At 42.4% G+C, this 18,827-nt stretch overlaps 1 protein-coding gene across 1 annotated transcript; it reads right to left on the bottom strand.

The window, feature by feature from the left end:
* Window positions 1-1,247: 1,247 nt before the first annotated feature.
* Window positions 1,248-12,724, bottom strand: LOC149466261 (uncharacterized). Its single transcript, XM_089672964.1, has 7 exons — window positions 12,656-12,724; window positions 8,054-8,109; window positions 6,044-6,135; window positions 5,826-5,949; window positions 5,475-5,564; window positions 5,185-5,289; window positions 1,248-2,601 (listed from the first exon to the last, which is right to left on the bottom strand). The coding sequence occupies exons 2-7, from the start codon at window positions 8,085-8,087 to the stop codon at window positions 1,565-1,567; spliced, it is 1,482 nt and encodes a 493-aa protein (XP_089529090.1). The 5' UTR covers window positions 8,088-8,109; window positions 12,656-12,724; the 3' UTR covers window positions 1,248-1,564.
* Window positions 12,725-18,827: the final 6,103 nt, after the last annotated feature.

Genomic DNA, 18,827 nt, shown 5'->3' with positions numbered 1-18,827 from the left:
GGAACGTAAACGAGAATCCCTCGGTTGTTTGACAAAAGGGTTAACTGCTGAGCCTGGGATGAACACAAGCAACATGTTAAAAATAAAAGGCCAATTCCAACCGAACTGGCATTTCCCATAGGTGTAGGTGCCAGGAGCTTACATCACCGGCTGTACTCGCCTCTTATTCTTTACCCACCACTCCATTCAGCCACCAAGAGCAAGGAGGTCCTGTATAAGGACTGCAAATAAAAAACAAAAGCTAGAGCTCTGAGAAAGAAGGGATCTCCCTTCGAAACGCGTCAGCCTTATACAAAAAGTCTCCCTTCTAGTGGGATTTGCACGCTACTTTTGTCCACTCTTGGACATCACATGCTTTTTATATTGCTATGTTTGTGAGTATACATCTTGGTAATGCGCTTTCTTTTGTTTTTATTTGCAGTACTGGTCAGGCTTCCCCAGCCTTGCTAAAGAGCTGCACAATGGTTAGCACTTCCGCCTGGCAGTACTAGGGTCATTGGTTCAAATCCCAACCACAGCGCCACCTGCCTGGAGTTTGCATGTTCTCCCTGTGCCTGTGTCGGTTTCCTTCGGGTACTCTGGTTTCCTCTCACACTCCAAAGACATGCTGGTAGGTGTATTGGCTCCTGTCTAAATTGGCCCTAGTATGTGTATGTATGAATGTGAGTTAGGGACCATAGATTGTACACCCCTTGAGGGTTAGGGACTGATGTGAATGTACAATATATATGTAAAGTGCTGCGTAAATTGACGGTGCTATATAAGTACCTGAAATAAATAAATAAACCTTTGATCCTTTGGTGGACAAGTTATTATGGAGGTCGGTCAATCCACCTATTCCTGATCTGGGTCTCTGAGAGCAGGAGATGTCATCTTGGTCCTCTATAAGGTCCAAGTTAAGTAATAGCTTCTTAGGGCTGAGGGTTCTCCTGGCCCCTTGCGAAAAACATTGGGCCGATCACCGAACATCAACGGTGTCACATGGAATGAGTCGCATGCCCCTTACCCGGATGCAGCAGGTATGCACTCCCAGTGGCTAAATGATGTGTCAGGGCAATGATGGTGCTGTGCTCCTTCCGCTCTCTCCTCCTGTCAGCATGGGTTGATGTAACAATGCCCCTCCCTCTCTTCACCAGAGTGCTGCTGTGCAAGGGTGACAGGGGGCTGATATGAAAACAGAGTCAGGTACTTATACACGTTTTATCTATAAAAAAAAAAAATTATTTTTAAATAAATACACAACTGGATGGTGTTTTTTTTTTTTTTTTTTAATATCAGCTTTAAGCCTTATCATGCTTTTAAAAAAAATTCCTTTGGATGTTCAAGCTTGTTCCAGTCTTTCCATATGTAAGACATTGCTACTCCACTTATATATAGAAGCTGCAATCCAACTTTTGTCATATCTTGAGAACCGCGTCCATCGAGTTCTTTAACCACTTGTCATTCAAGGAATGGAGATGTGAGATACTAAAGGATTATTCTGAAAACTCAATTAGAAATGGATTATGGCTGATTGCCCACAGAGCCAATGCGCATGCGCAGGTTGGTATCTTTGCCCTGAGTGCTAGATAACCTTGTCCTGGCACGGATTGCCCATGTGCATCCTCTTGTGTCTAACCAGACCCGATTTGTGGGTGAAACCTCTCCCACATTCACAGCATGAATATGACCAATCCCCGCTATGAATTCTATCGTGATTAGCCAGATCAACATTATTAGTAAAACCTTTCCCACACTTGTGACATGAGAACGGCTTCTCGACATGTCTCCTCTGGTGGAGAACCAGCGAGATCTTGTGCGAAAAGCACTTGCCGCACTCCGGACACGAATACGGTTTCTCCCCCGTATGAGTTCTCTGGTGTTGGACAAGCGACCTCTTCTGCGAAAAGCCCCTTCCGCACTCCGGACACGAATACGGTTTCTCCCCTGTATGAGTCCTTTGGTGAAGAACGAGTGACGGCTTTTGCGAAAAGCACTTGCCACACTCCGGACATGAATACGGTTTTTCTCCGGTGTGAGTCCTCTGATGGAGAACAAGGTGTGTCTTCTGTGAGAAGCATCTGCCGCAGCTAGAACAGGCATACGGCTTCAATCCCGTGTGGATTCTAAGATGTTTCACAAGAGTCGAGTTCTGCATGAAACATCTCCCGCATTCGGAACACGAGAAGGGCTTCTCGCCTGTGTGGATCCTACGATGCGCGTCCAGAGTGAACTTTGTGGCGACGGACCTCCCACATTCGGAGCAAGAAAACGTCCGCTCAGCGCTGTGGAGCGTCTCGCATTCGGAGCACGAATATGGCTTCTCCTCCTTATGTTTTATCCGTCTGTGTCTGAGAAGACCTGACTCCGAGGGAAGACATATTCCACACTCAGGACACAGAAACGTCTCCCCTCCATGAGGTATGGGATGGATCACACCACGGCTATGGTCGGGAAAACTCTCCCCATGGGTAGACGCATCGAATGACAGATCTCCACTGGGAGGTGCTGGATGGAGATTTGGAGTCAAGGGGCCTCCTTGTGAAGAATGGGATGTGATGTCATCATCAGTGGGAACAATAACTGGACATTTCTCTGTACTGCGTTTTCCGTACTGACCACCTGGAGGAGATAGAGATACAAGGAGATGGGAGGGTCATCTCAGGACTGAAATGTTGGGAGCAAGCTGGAGGTCGAATAGCTAGACTACATGAATATATGGGAGATGTTTTACTTGCCAAAAGACTTATTTCTGCCCATCCATCCCTAAGATTTTAACAGCTCTATCCTGCTAAACAGCACAGCCGTTTGTTTTTACATGTACAGTCCCTTCTCTACCCACATGGAAGAAAAATATATTTTAAATATATCTTAAAAATATTCTGACATATATTTGAAATACTACAATTTTAGCCGTATTCAATATATTTCAAAATATTTGTATATATATATATATATAAAATATATATTGTATGTTGAAATGCGTTTTTAATATATAACATAAAATATATTCTTCAGATTTTTTTTTAACATATAAAAGTCATTTTAACATATACGTTTACATATATTTGTAACTACATTCCAAATATGTAGATTAAATATAATTTTAAAGACATACAGTATATTTGAAAATGTATTTTTAAAAATATTTTTCATATATATTGTAATATATAAAATACGCAAGGTAAAATGCCGCAAACGGTGTTTTTGGACCTTTTTCTGACTAAAAAAATGCTGGGTTGTTTTTGTAAACATTGCTAAGAAACACAAATGCGAAAAACCGGTGGTAAACTCGGCTAAACGCTAATGCAAAACCGCTAAAAATAGATGAAAACCTCACATTTTTAACGTGGCTTTACACAGCATGGAGCCTAAGTCAAATCCAGATACTTACACTGCTTGCAGTTACAATATTCAGTTAATGGTGTTTTAATGTCTGCAGAGCTGCATTCATTTGTGTCTTTTATCCACTTCCAGAAGGCTTTACCCCCTTCATAACCAGACCATTTTTTTTGCTATTTAGCACTGCTTTAACTGGTAATTGCACGATCATGCAACGCTGTACCCAAACTAAATTTATATCTTCTTTTTTTTCACACAATTAGAGCTTTCTTTTGTTGGAATTTGATCATCACTGGGTTTTTTATTTCTTTATTTATTATTATTTATTTCAGGTACTTATATAACGCCGTCAATTTACGCAGCGCTTTACATATATATTGTACATTCACATCAGTCCCTAACGCTCAAGGGGTGTACAATCTAAAGGTCCCTTACTCACATTCATACATACATATACTAGGGCCAATTTAGACAGGATCCAATTACCCTACCTGCATGTCTTTGGAGTGTGGGAGGAAACCGGAGTACCCAGAGGAAACCTACGCAGGCACAGGGAGAACAGGCAAACTCCAGGCAGGAGGTGCCATGGCTGGGATTCGAATCAACGACCCTAGTACTGCCAGGCGGAAGTGCTAACCATTTAGCCACTGTGCTTTTATTATGTAAATGAAAAAGACAGAAAATTTTAAAAAAAAACAATAATTTTACTTTTGGTATGAAACATATCCAATAAAAAACTAAAAAAATCAAATGTCTATAAATTTAGGCCAAAATGTATTCTGTTACATGTTTTTGGTAAAAAAAAAAATCCCAATCCCAAAGTGTATATTGATCGGTTTGTGTGACAGTTACAGTGTCTACAAACTATGGGACATATACTGGAATTTTTTATTTATTTATACTACTAATGGCGGAGATCAACAACTTATGGTGGGACTGTGAAAGTGCGGAGGTCAATCTGACACTAACTGCCACTGGGTGGGAACTAACTGCCACTGACATCACCAGAGACATTACACTCTCTACTATACTGTATACTGTCACTGTACTAATGACACTGGCTGGGAAAGGGTAATCAAAGGGTTAAATGTGTGCCTAACAAGTGTTAATTTTTTTTTTAAAGTTTGCTGCTTTTTACTAAATATCTCTGTTTCTTGTCCCTGCTTTGCAGGAAGAAGAAACAGAGATCGCTTCCTCTGAACAGAGCCCTTTGATTGCTAACACAGCGCCCTGGGCTGTGGTTGGACACAGCTGATCAGCAAGTCCCGGCCATGAATACAATCACAGCGAGAGTCTGCGGGCGGGGGCACATGCGTGCGTACGTCGGTACGTCGCTGTGTCTGTACGGGCCGCCTATCCAAAAGGGCATTGCAGGTGGGAAGTCCATTAGTGGTTACATCTGCCTGGAGTTCAACTTTATGGCTCCTGATTCCTTCACCGATGAGATGTCTATTCCTTTAACTGTTCACGTCTCAATGACATGATGTGAGGAGGAGAGACGGAGTCTAACAGAGGCTGATGGCTCCTGACTCCCCCACTGGGCACATACTGTCCCCCCATTACTGTCTACTGACAGAGGAGGGGGGAGAAGAAGAAATGGTTGTTGTGACTGAACAAGGAGGATCTGGGACTCTTCTCTGGATTTAGTGTTTATTTCTCACCTGTGCTGATCTCTGGAGGGATCTCCTCCTCCTTACATGGACCTTCGCCTTTCACATAGGGATCTCCTCCTCCTTACATTGGGCACATACTGTCCCCCCATTACTGTCTACTGACAGAGGAGGGGGGAGAAGAAGAGATGGTTGTAGTGACTGAACAAGGAGGATCTGGGACTCTTCTCTGGATTTAGTGTTTATTCCTCACCTGGGCTGATCTCTGAAGGGATCGCCTCTTCTTTAAGTAAAACATGTCCTTCTTCCTCCTCCTCAGCTTTGACGTCTCCTCGAGTCTCTCTGGTGTCTCCAGGGTCTGTGAATAAAGAGGAGAGTGAAGTGTACTGGTAATATGGTGGAGTGAATTTTCCCTGCACACTTACCAACAAGTAACTCCATACCAGAACTATGGATTAAGGCAGCACACAAAGTTCAGGCATGTTTCCGGAGGTAGGAGACTAAATGGGAGAAATTGAGAATCTTTTTTCAGAAATGACTCACCTGTGCTGTCGTCTGTAAGAATTTCCTCCTCCTTAATCTTCACCTCTATTACTTCCTCAGCTTTGACATCTCTCTGAGTGTCTCCGGGATCTGTGAATAAAGATGAGAGTGAAGCCCCCTGTGCTATGTATGAGAGACCCCCAGAGAGTGTGTGTGGGGGGAGACTGGTCATGTCTCAATAACATGATGTGAGGAGGAGAGTATAATAGAGGCTGATGGATCCTGACAACCCCACTGGGCACATACTGTCCCCCCATTACTGTCTACTGACAGAGGAGAAGAAGAGATGGTTGTAGTGACTGAACATGGAGGATCTGAGACTCTTCTCTGGATTTAGAGTTTATTCCTCACCTGTGCTGATCTCTGGAGGAACTTCCTCCTCCTTCCACGTCTCATCACCCATCACATATGGATCATCTGCTTCCTTCTTCACTTCATCTTCTTTAACCACATTTTTCTTCATCAAATGTTCACCCTAGATATAAAAGATTGCAATCACACAACGTGTTATCTGACATTAAAGACCAGGAGAACTTGGGTCTGCAAAGACAGACCCTTAGCCTACCTACCTGATCCTCCTGAAGGATCTCATAAGGTTCCTGTGTGGAATCTCGGCAATACGGAAGACGGGGACATCTTTCTGGGGTATTACAGGATCCATCTGCGGGAAACACACACCGATAACATCAGGGGGTTATAATGGTCTTGATGGAACATTCCCTTGATGCTTTATGGTCGTTCCACTGTGAGAACTCTATTTCTGAAGGTTGCAGTCATATTTCAAAGAGCCATTTGGCCTCAAAAAGTGTGTTGCAATGCTGCCTGGACTCTCTTAAACCAATGTGTGCCGTAAGCCATTTAAAGCTGCATACAGAAGAAGCAGAAAATATATACTTTTTCTTGATTACCCCTGCTCTTTCTTCCTGAAGGTTCAGTTACAGGTGATTACATATACAGTCTAAAAGCATATTCCACCTTACAAAATATAGTAATAAATGCACCCATACTGTGAATGCAAAAACATGTGCTCTTTTGAAATGTTTGCATTTGGGCCAGCAAAGCATGGCAACTGCAATCAGGCCATCACAGGTGCCATGCACAGGCTCCTGAAAATTATTCCCTCAAAGCTCAGGTTTATACAGAGGTATTGACCTTCAGTTATAGGACTGGAGGAGGAGTGGCTGGACTACATACTGGTACAAGATCACCACGCTACTGCGTCCAGCCATCCTCCTTCACGGAGGTACTGACCTTCAGTTGTAGGGCTAGAGGGAGGGTGGCTGGACTACATACAGGTGCAACATCACCGTGCTACTGCGTCCAGCCATCCTCCTTCATGAAGGTATGGACCTTCAGTTATGGGGCTAGCGGAAGTGTGGCTGGACTACATACTGGTGCAACATCACTGTACTACTGCGTCCAGCCACGGTGATGTATGAACCTTCAGTTATAAAGCTGGAGGAAGAGTGGCTGGACTACATACTGGTGCAACATCACTCTGCTACTGCGTCCAACTATCCTCCTTTACAAAGATATGGACCTTCAGTTATAGGACTGGAGGAAGGGTGGCTGGACTACATACTGATACATCATCACAGTGCTACTGCATCTAGCTATCCTCCTTCACAAACATATGGACCTTCAGTTATAGGACTGGAGGAAGGGTGGCTAGACTACATACTGATACATCATCACTGTGCTACTGCATCCAGCTATCCTCCTTCACAAAGATATGGACCTTCAGTTATAGAACTGAAAGGAAGGGTGGCTGGACTACATACTGGTGCAACATCACTGTGCTACTGCTTCCATCCATCTTCCTTCATTGAGGTATGGACCTTCAGTTATGGGGCTAGAGGAAGTTTGGCTGTACTACATACTGGTGCAACATCACCATGCTACTGCTTCCAGCCACAGTGATGTATTGACCTTCAATTATAAAGCTGGAGGAAGGGTGGCTGGACTACATACTGATACATCATCACCGTGCTACTGCATCCAGCTATCCTCCTTCACAAACGTATGGACCTTCAGTTATGGGGCTAGAGGAAGTGTGGCTGGACTACATACTGGTGCAACATCACTGTACTACTGCTTCCAGCCACAGTGCTGTATTGACCTTCAGTTATAAAGCTGGAGGAAGGGTGGCTGGACTACATACTGGTGCAACATCACTGTGCTACTACGTCCAGCTATCCTCCTTCACAGAGTTATGGACCTTTAGTTATAGGACTGGAGGAAGGGTGGCTGGACTACATACTGGTTCAACATCACCATGGTACTGCATCCAGCCATCCTCCTTCACGGACATATGGACCTTCAGTTATGGAGCTGGTGGTTCTGAAAGTTCTTTCAGGAAGCCACCAGTTCCCTCCATCTTTCACTCTTTAAAAGTTAGTGCCCTGGGACCAGGACACAAAATCTGGAACCCCCTGATATGCACACTTGATCCAGGTAAGTCACTAGAAAATCTAGTGGATGGAGATGACAGCTCAGGAGTTAGCAGCTTACAAAAGGATGCCAGCAGTGTCACCGCCACATTTTTATCATGTTGAGCTCACTTTTAGGTCTGCTCTTACCCGGTGATGGGAGGGACTGCTGATTCTCCATCATGGTGTCTGAGTTGGTGGTTGACCTGCAACAATCAAGCCATAGAAACTATTCAAATGAGAACTACAATAGAGTAAAGGTGACCACACACATGTTACAATCCAAATAGTTCATAAATCACATGGTCCCACGTTCTGCTTGTATCTATAGAAAGATGTTATTACTTTTCATAGTGTTCTGTTTAAAATTCCGCATTATGCACTACCTCCATAGATCCTGTCTGTAGGGACATTATGGTCACCTGCTGACTTGGCACTATCCACAGGCAGCTTAAATCTTCAATAAGACAGTTCAGAGTATGTTTCTGCAGTCTTTTGAAATGTAAGAAGACAATGACTTTTCTAAACCCTGTCTCTGAGAGTTACTAACACTCTATGACTAAGCCCCATAGGCGGGGTTAAACATGTCAGAGGAGCATGGTCAGGAGGAGCTCAGGCTGAAGCCATATCTTTACCTCTCTGTATACAGTGAATATAAAAAGTCTACACACCTCTGTTAAAATTTCAGGTTTCTGTGATGTAAAAAAATGAGACAAAGATAAATAATTTCAGAACTTTTTCCACCTTTCATGTGACCTATAAAGTATACAACTCAGCTGAACAACAAACTGAAATCTTTTAGGGTGAGGGAAGTAAACATAAAAAACTAAAATAATCTGGTTGCATAAGTGTGCACACCCATACACTAATACTTTGTTGAAGCACCTTTTGATGTGATTCCAGCACTCAGTCTTTTCAGGTATGAGTCTATCAGCATGGCTCATCTTGATTTGGCAATATTTGCCCGGTCTTCCTTGCAAAAACAGTCCAAATCTGTCAGATTGGGAGGATATCAACTGTGCACAGCCCTCTTCAGATCACCCCACATGTTTTCCACCAGATTCAGGTCTGGGCTCTGGCTGGGCCATTCCAAAACTTTCCTCTTCTTCTGGTTCTTCCTTTGTTGATTTGGATGTATGCTTTGGGTCGTTGTCATGCTGAAAGATGAAGCTCCTTTTCATGTTCAGCTTTCTAGCAGAAGCCTGAAGGTTTTGCGCCGATATTGACTGGTATTTGGAACTGTTCATAATCCCCTCTACCTTGACTAAGACCCCAGTTCCAGCTGAAGAAAAACAGCCCCAAAGCATGATGCTTCCACCACCAGGCTTCACTGTGGGTATGGTGTTCTTTTGATGATGTGCAGGGTTGTTTTTGCGCCAAACATATCTCTTGGAATTATGGCCAAAATGTTCAGCCTTGGTTTCATCAGACCAAAACACATCTTCCCACATGCTTTTGGGAGACTTCAGATGTGTTTTTGAAAAATTTAGTCGGTCTTGGATGTTTTTCTTCGTTAGAAAAGGCTTCCATCTTGCCACTTTACTACATAGCTCAGACATATGAAGAATACGGGAGATTGTTGTCACACATACCACACAGCCAGGACTTCACAGATATTCCTGCAGCTCCTTTAATGTTGCTGTAGTCCTCTTGGCAGCTTCCCAGACCAGTTTTCTTCTCGTCTTTTCATCCATTTTGGAGGGAGGTCCAGTTCTTGGTGATGTCAATGTTGCGCCATATTTTCTCCACTTGATGATGACTGTCTTCACTGTGTTCCATGGTATATCTAATGCCTCAGCAATTCTTTTGTTCCCTTCTCCTGACTGATACCTTTTAACAATGAGATCCCTCTGATGCTTTGGAAGCTCTCTGTGGACCATGGCTTTTGCTGTAGAATGCGACTAAGAAAATGTCAGGAAAGACCTACTAGAACAGTTGAACTTTATTTGGGGCTAATCAGAGGCACTTAAAATGATGGCAGGTGTGTACTGACTCCTATTTAACATGATTATGAATGTGATTGCTTCATTCTGAACACAGCTACATCCCCAGTTGTAAGAGGGTGTGCACACTTATGCAACCATATTATTTTAGTTTTTTTATGTTTACTTTCCCCCCCTAAAAGATTTTAGAATTGTTTTTCAATTGAGTTGTACAGTTTTTAGGTCACATTAAAGGAGGAAAAAGTTCTGAAATGATTTATCTTTATCTCATTTTTTTACATCATAGAAACCTGACATTTTAATAGAGGTGTGTAGTATTTTTATATCCACTGTAGTTGTTGGTTTCTGGAGTGTGGTGTTTCCACCTTCTGTCCTCCGACCTGTTTCAGCTAGCCTGGATGAGCTTGTTTGAACATCGGCATCCAATCTGTACTTCAGGGGAAAGTTTGTAGTGCTTTTAAGCAGTGCTTCAGGTTCTTTGTGTATGGGTCACACTGACCAAGGGAACATGGAAGAAATAGGGAGGGGCTAGCTAGGACTGAGCTAACTAGTACTAAACAGCAGGGAAGGAGCTGGTAATTTTTTCAGCGAGAACGTGGGGGAACGCAGTTCAGGCACCTCCAACGCTAAATGTATGTAATGGAAAGGGGTGCTGGAATGTTATGGAGGCTCTACTGTTGCCAAGGAGGTCTACTGTTGCTGGGGGGGGGGCCTACTGTTGGTGGGATACTTAAAGGGTGTCTATTGTTGCTGGTTGCTGGAGGGTCTACTGACGCTGGCTGCTGGGACATCTATAGTTTCTGGGAGTCTATTGTTGCTTGAGGGGGATCTGTGGTTGCTGGGGGAGTCTATTGTTGCTCAGGGGGTATTTTGTTGCAGATAGTTCTATTGTTGCTGCAGGGGGTCCTATTGCTTTTTGGGGGGGTATTTTTTTGAAGACTATTGGTACTTGGGGGGGTTGATGCTGAAGGGCCTATTGTTGCTGGAGGGGGACCTATTGGTGCTGGGGGGGTTAATGATGGAGGGTCTATTGTTGCTGGGGGGACCTATTGGTGCTCAGGGGTATTTTGATGCTGGAGGGTCTATTGTTGCCGGCGGGGGACCTATTGGTGCTCAGGGGTAGTTTGAGGCTGGAGGGTCTATTGTTGCCAGAGGGGGACCTATAGGTGTTCGGGGGTATTTTGATGCTGGAGGGTCTATTGTTGCTGGAGGTGGGAATATGTTGCTGGGAGAATCTATTGTTTCTGGTTGCAGGAGATCTATTTTACTGCTTTTCTTTCTATCAGTAACAGATTCCATACAAACGATACTTGGTTCTGTATTCTCTAGAAGAGATAGTACCAGGAGGTGGGTAGGGGGAGGAACCAAGGGACGGTGCTCAGAGACGGGTATGGGGTGGAACCAAGGGATGGTGCTCAGAGGTGGGTAGGGGGTGGAGACAAGGGATGGTGCTCAGAGGCAGGTAGGGGGTGGAACCAAGGGACGGTGCTCAGAGGTGGGTAGGTTGTGGAACCAAGGGTTGGTGCTCAGAGGTGGGTACGGGGTGGACACAAGGGATGGTGCTCAGAGGCAGGTAGGGGGTGGAACCAAGGGACGGTGCTCAGAGGTGGGTAGGGTGTGGAACCAAGGGACGGTGCTCAGAGGTGGGTATGGGGTGGAACCAAGGGATGGTGCTCAGAGGTGGGTACGGGGTGGAGACAAGGGATGGTGCTCAGAGGCGTGTAGGGGGAACCAAAGGATGGTGCTCAGAGGCCGGTAGGGGGAACCAAGGGACAGTGCTCACAGGTGGGTAGGGGGTGGAGACAAGGGATAGTGATCAGAGGCAGGTAGGGGGTGGAACCAGGGGATGGTGCTCAGAGGTGGGTAGGGGGAGGAGACAATGGATGGTTCTCAAAGGTGGGTAAGGAGTGGAACCAAGGGATGGTGCTCACAGGCAGGTAGGGGGTGGAACCATGGGATGGTGCTGAGAGGCGGGTAGGGGGTGGAGACAAGGGAAGGTGCTCACAGGCAGGTAGGGGGTGGAACCATGGGATGGTGCTGAGAGGCGGGTAGGGGGTGGAGACAAGGGGTGACTCAGAAGGGTGGGGGTTCCTGCGCCTATTCTCTGAGAAAAAAAGCCTTCACAAGGCCAGAGGAAGAAACTGAAATGACATAGTAAACAAGTTGTAGTGGCTCCAAACCTCCGCTAGATGTCAGCATACTACTGAATAATAACAGGATGTAGCTCAATGCATGTAAATGGTACAGAATACATTGATCTGCTTGAAGTGGAATACTGCTGGAAGCCAACTATGGATGATTGGTTAACGTCACTGTTCGGCCAACAAGGCCACAAGGTACAATTCGATCCATGTATGGCCAGCTTTCCGATCTCATTGTACAATCCTTGTACAACCTCCACAATGGTGGCCATACACATTTCAATAAATGGTCAAATACTTTTTCACAATGTTTACCAATAGGAGCAACTGATCTATAGTCTACAACCCATTCAATCGACACACCACACACAAGGAAGTGGGATTCTATTGTTAAGATACCATCATAAGTATTGATCGCTTCTCTATTTCCACAATATAATATCATAACCTGATCCATCGAACTAAAATTGTATTTAGCAAACCACTGTGCCTGCAATATGACACTTCAGAGCCCACTGTGCCTCCCACTCCCCTCCCCCACCCAGGCTTCATACCACAGCATGCATAGACAACACCCTAACCACATTGGTCCTTTAAACAAGGTTAGAAAAAGTCTACCCCCTTCCCCCCACCACTGCCTCCTCCTATAATAGGAAGACAATTATTACCTCCTCCTCACTGGGTACACCTAGGTAAAAGGAAGTGTCTTTAGCTGAATACACCATTCTGTGGTCTACAACAAAATGGCCACCAACCCTCCTGTGCTAAAGACATGCCATACCACAGCATGCATAGACATACCACTTCATACTATGTTTTTACAGCATTAATATACCTTCTAAAGCGATTTCAGTACTGTAAAATGAAAAACGTTAAAAAAAGTGGAGGGCTGTTATGAGGACTACAAGAAAATGGCCGCCGCTTTGCCGGAGATTGGGACGGAACGAGCAAGTATACGTGACTATGGCAACAAGGAAGCAGCTGGGTGGAGAGAACGACTGGGCGAAAGTGGGAGGAGAATTGTGCCGATGATAATATAAACTATATTACTATTATTCATACTACCAATACTGCTAATATTACTACTAATAATAATTAAAGTATGGAATAATATTAATATGACAACAACCAATAATAACAATAATAATAATTCATACATTAATATAATTATTATTACAGCAACAATCATAATAATAATAGTTTATGTATTATTATACAGTATTTATATAGCGCTAAAAGGTTTGCTCAGCGCTGTACATTATAGTGGGGGACAGAACATGAGACAATACAGTAACAAAACAATACATGAGGGGGTCAAGGGCCCTGCTCTTTCGAGCTTACAATCTAGGAGATAATCATTATTATCATAATAATAATATAGAATAATAATTCATATTATTATTATTATAGCAATATTTCTGTATCATCCTTATTACAATAATAATAATAAAAAATTATTATTATTATTATTACTAATAAGAATAAGAATTCTTACATAAATTAATATTAATAATAATTACATAGTAATAGTAAAAATAATAATTAGCATTAATATTACAACAATAATAATAGTTTATATAGTATCAATATAATAATAATAATTCAAACATGAAATAATAGGAATTTGATAATAATAGATAATAAATAAATAAATAGTGCAGCGCTACATACTAAATAAACATATATATAAATAAATAAAATAATCAAATCAATTAATGACTGTGCAACAGTGCAAATAAAGTGTAACTCCTGTATTCTACCTGGAAACAACAAAAGTGACCACGTGGCAAATATATAAAGTTAATAAATTATTATCAAAATCAATATATATCATATACATGTGCAAACTTGCAAATAAAGTGTAACACGTGTATTGCACCGAAACATAAAAGTGACAAAGTGACAAATATTACTCAATAAAGTGCAATCTGTGTGTTCCTGAAGGGAAATGTATGTCTTTTAGGTCTGTCATTTTGTTTTCCCCACTCCATTTTGTACTAACATGTTGATTAATTGTTTTGTATTATAACCAGAATGAGTTAATGAAAATATGCTATGTCAGTTATTTATTACAGAACTATACTCACAACATTCTTCTATCTTTTATCTTAGCTTAGCCTTGGTAGAGACGGTGATAGTATTCAACTATTTCTTTGTATTAACAAGCACCTGTTTCTGTTATGATACAATTAAATGTCAAATATTTCTGTTCCATGAGAAAATAATTGTTTGTTACTTATAACTAATTAAAATCATGTTCATAGCCTTGAAAAGTATCTAGCCAGATTCTATTGTATGTAGCAGATAAGTTTTTATGTAATATTATAGACATTCCTTAAATTTTGTTTCTCATCATTATTCAGGATTGACGTAAATGCTTGTATTCTCACTTGCACGTTATATTGTACTATAAAAGAGAGCTTTCGTTGTGGAATAAATTAGAAGTTTTTTGGTTACTGACAAGACGGTGTCATGTGTGATTACTTGTAACCAATGCTTCTCCAGGCCTGAGGAGACAGAACGAGTGACAGAGAATTTAGACCAGGGGTCTAAAGGGTCAACAGAACCAACAGTTTTGGGGGCTCGTCCGGGATATCGGTATCATCCGCTCAGTAACCATCCACTTGTCCGGTGAGTAGAATTATTTTCTATATAACCTGTACAAGTTGGATATAAGGAAACTGGGAGGCTCTGATTAGTCCGATATCCATTTAAGCCAATATGTGTTCAGGGAACACAACACTCCGGGAGTGTTAGAAAAATTGTCTCAGGGAGACTAAGAAATCTCAGGGAGATTGCCAATAAAGTGTTCAGGGAACACAACACTCCGGGAGTGTTAGAAAAATAGTCTCAGGGAGACTAAACAATCTCAGGGAGATTGCCTATAGTCACTCATTCTGTGTCTAAAGTTTATTATTTTCCACATATAGAAGTATAAGATAATTTGTTTTGTATGAGTAATAAGTCTGAGGTGGTAAGTGTACAGACCGAAATCACTGAAGACCTATTGTCAGAAGGTGTAAGACGCACCACCCTCTCAGCTAGACCTTATTGGTTGTTGACCTGAGAAAGGTGAACGCATGGTGACACCAACTGGGAGGTCTATGTAATGACATGTACATTGTGTAAATGTGGGTTGCTGATACATTATAAAGGTCGTGATAGTAATAATCACGTTATTGTAGATGTTGTAAATAGACCTTATAATCAAGGTGAAGTATATACCAGAAGGGGTCAGTTGTATAAAATTAATTGTCATATACCAGTACCGCATATGTTTATAGGCCAAACGTTGGGACAATTAAGATCCTTTGAAAGAAGGTATTATCTGTAAATGACTTTCAAATATTGTGTCTGTGGGGTGATTTTTCAGAAAGACAGTCAGGGAAAGGACTCTGATCTCATTTTGACAGTATCCAACTTGAGAGATTGATTTTACCTATCACTGTGTGTATGTCTGTTGTCTCTTCTGAGATGAAGTCAATCTCCCCGACGCGTCCGTACCTGAAACTGACTATAAAGACTGATAGCCAGGGGCTATGGACAACCTTTCATTGAGTCTCCGGGAGACTCAGATAAGGAAAGGTGATTTATGTAGACGGGGTCTACATTTGAAATACCTAGACAGGGTCTAGGTTAATTACAGAGTCTTAACTAGTCTGTTGGGGGTAATCAATTTTCTTTTCTTTGCTTCTACTATCAAATGCATAGAGTAATAAGATAATTTGTTTATGCAAATAAGTGAACCTGGTTGGTAAGTGAACGGGTCAAAGTTATTGAAATAGAGTCAATATTTAAGTTCTTATTGTCTATCCTTTGTTGAGAGTGATAAGTGGTTATGTGTTACTAGACCCGCTCTGTACTGTCAGCTCCGTACTGTCAGAATATATCCCTCCTTCTCCAAAGAGGACGTGAATTTTTCTTTGCAGCACAGCAGCAAATCCAATCCACAGCCTCATCCACTGTCCCAGTCCAGGACGCTGTGGAAGATCAACCTAAACCCCCACCCAAGGAATTCCTGATTCCACACAGGATGAGGAAACTTTTTTTTTCCTGCTGAAGGATTAAAAGAGATATCAGGGTCCTTATTAGTAGACTTGGCAAATAAAGCAGGAATAGATAAAATTTTCTGTCCTGGACCGGCAGGTAGAACCAGATACAAACCAAGCAATATCCATTTCTCACTGTAGGAGACACATTAATAATTAAATGTTTAGAAATAGAGGACATTGACTGTGTTACAAAACATTGTTCTGTTGGTGTTTGACATTCTTTTTTTACAGCCATACCGTCTGATGTTTCAATAATTGATTTAGCAAATGCATTTTTTAGCGTCCTTGTTGATGCAGAGACACAGCCCATTTTTGTTTTCTGTTTAATGCCTCAGGGTTTTTGTAGATTTTTCTGTAATCTACACAACTGTTCTCCAAGCCACTCTGAGGGAATGGACACCGGACTATGGGTCAGTCCTGCTGCAGTACGCAGATGTCATCTGCCTCTGCAGTCTCACTAAGGGGGCCGGCCTGAGGGATGGGGAGAGTTTGTTGAAATGTTTCTTTGAAAGTGAATAAGAAAAAAAACTACAATGGTGTAAAATAAGTGTTGAATATCTGGGTTTTGTGTTTACAAAAGGAGGAAAGGAAAGTCAGTCCAAAGAGAGCTGTGGCTCTCCTGAAACTTGCCCGCCCACAAACCAAGAAAGACATGCTCACCTTTCTTGGAGCCATTGGTTACTGCCGCCAGTGGATACCTGACTGTTCCTATTATGATAAGTCACAACCCAGCAAATGTCAGAAATTGTTAAGTGGTCAGATGACATGGTTGATGCATATGTGTATTTGAAAAATGCAATGGTAACTGCCCCAGGCCTTAGCCTTCCTGATTATGTAAAAAGGTTTCATGTGTATGCAAGGGACAATTGTAAGACCATGGCTGGTGTACTCGCCCAGGAGCACGGAGGCAGACTTCGCCCTGTAGTTTTTTTTTTCTCTCAAAAATGGTGCCAGTTCAGGTCCAAGGCATGCCTGCGTGTCTCTAAATGTTGGCATTTTATGTTATGGCTGTGGAGATGTCTATGTCATTCACCTTAGGACACCCCATGATATTGCACACTACACATAATGTAGTTATTTTATTAAGAAATATACACACTCAGCACATGTACTCCAAACAACTCAGCGGATATGAGGTTATCTTGATGAGCAACCCCATGTTGCATATCAAGTATAACAACTCAGGTCTAGCAATGATCCTAAACGCACTGTTGGGTCTCAAATTGTCAAACGATCTAGGACCCGAGGCTCATGACTTCCTCAAATCCATTAAGGCTAATATTTCATCCAGACTAGATTTATTAAAGATTCCAATCCCAAATGCTGATGTTGTTTTCATAGATGGCTCCTGCACTAGGCCAAATGACCAATCTTTTTTCAATCAGCCCAGGCTGATGAATTGTTTTCACTAAAGCATGTGAACTGTACAAAGATCAGTCTGTCACTATTTACATGGATTCTAATATGCCTATGGAACAGTATATGACCATGGTGTATTATGGTTTCTCAGAGGCTACATAGGAGCGGAAGGGAAAAAGATTGCCCATTCCCAACTATTAGCCAATTTGCTCAAGGTTCTCACACTTCCCAAGGAACTTGCTGTCATACACTGCAGAGCACATACCAAAGGGGACGATGATATAACAAAAGGTAACGCTCTAGCAGATTATGAAGAAAAAAAGGTAGCTCAGTAATAATTTGTTTTACTGCAGATGCCCACTTTATGCCCCATTCTCCCAGATGATTCCCAATTGATCACAAGTTTGTAGCAGTCAGCTTCCACAAAGGAGCTCAAAGACTGGTGCTACCCTATTTTACAGAAGAATCCAAGGACTGGATTAATCTGCAAAGAGGGGAAGCCATGTATTCCCCAAGCCAGTGCACCCATCTACATTGCACAATTCCATGGGATAGGACATATAGGATGGAAGGCAACCCTAAAACAACTCCAAAAAAGATTTTTATATCACAGAAGTGGTGGAGTTAGTACAAGATTTTGTGAAAAGATGCATCACATGTATCAGGAGTAACCCAAACAACCCAAATAAAGCCATGCATCAACACCTGCCTTACCCCACAACACTTTTTACACATCTTCAAATTGATTTTACACACATACCCCAACAAAAGGGAAGACAACAACCAGCTTGTGTGGTCACAGATGTGTTTTCCCGATGGCAAGAAATGTATCCCACAAAAAGAGAACGATGTTATCCGCAAGTTTCCGTTTTTTTTACAGGAAAATACCCACCCATTCCAGGCCAGAAATCGTATTGTGGTGAAACAGCTGATGAGAAACAAGAAATAGCAGGAATTCGCCTATGGACCAGAAATTACAGTCGTAGCAGTAACCAGAACAGCAGTTCTCACTGAACATAGTTCCATCTGGATCCATGCTTCCAGAGCGAAGCTGGTCGAGAAAGGCCCAGGACCAGACCCAAGGGAAATAGGAAAGGAGGTACTAACGGGGGCAGAAAGCCCTGACCTTGAACAGGACAATCAAGGAAAGAGGGTACTAACGGGGGTAGAAAACCCTGACCCTGAAGAAGATGAACTGCTTCCCCAATTTTGGACCATGGTTCTGCCACTTTCTCCTGATTATACTGATTTTGTTGGCACCTAGCCATGGTGAAGTGGTGATAATACAGGACTCAGGCCACACCATATTGTGGTATAATTCATCAAATACTGAGGTTGCTACCTTTATTATTGATTACTGCCAAAGTGTACAATGTTCCCATAACTCCCACTTACTCTGGTTGTATAATATGTATCATACTGCACATGC

This window comes from Staurois parvus, unplaced genomic scaffold (genome assembly GCF_062004578.1).
Source record: "Staurois parvus isolate SC_StPar_1 unplaced genomic scaffold, SC_StPar_1.0 ptg000132l, whole genome shotgun sequence".
Lineage (NCBI taxonomy): Eukaryota > Metazoa > Chordata > Amphibia > Anura > Ranidae > Staurois > Staurois parvus.
The sequence above is the reverse complement of the archived record's forward strand: the minus strand, read 5'-3'. Positions and strand labels throughout refer to the sequence as shown.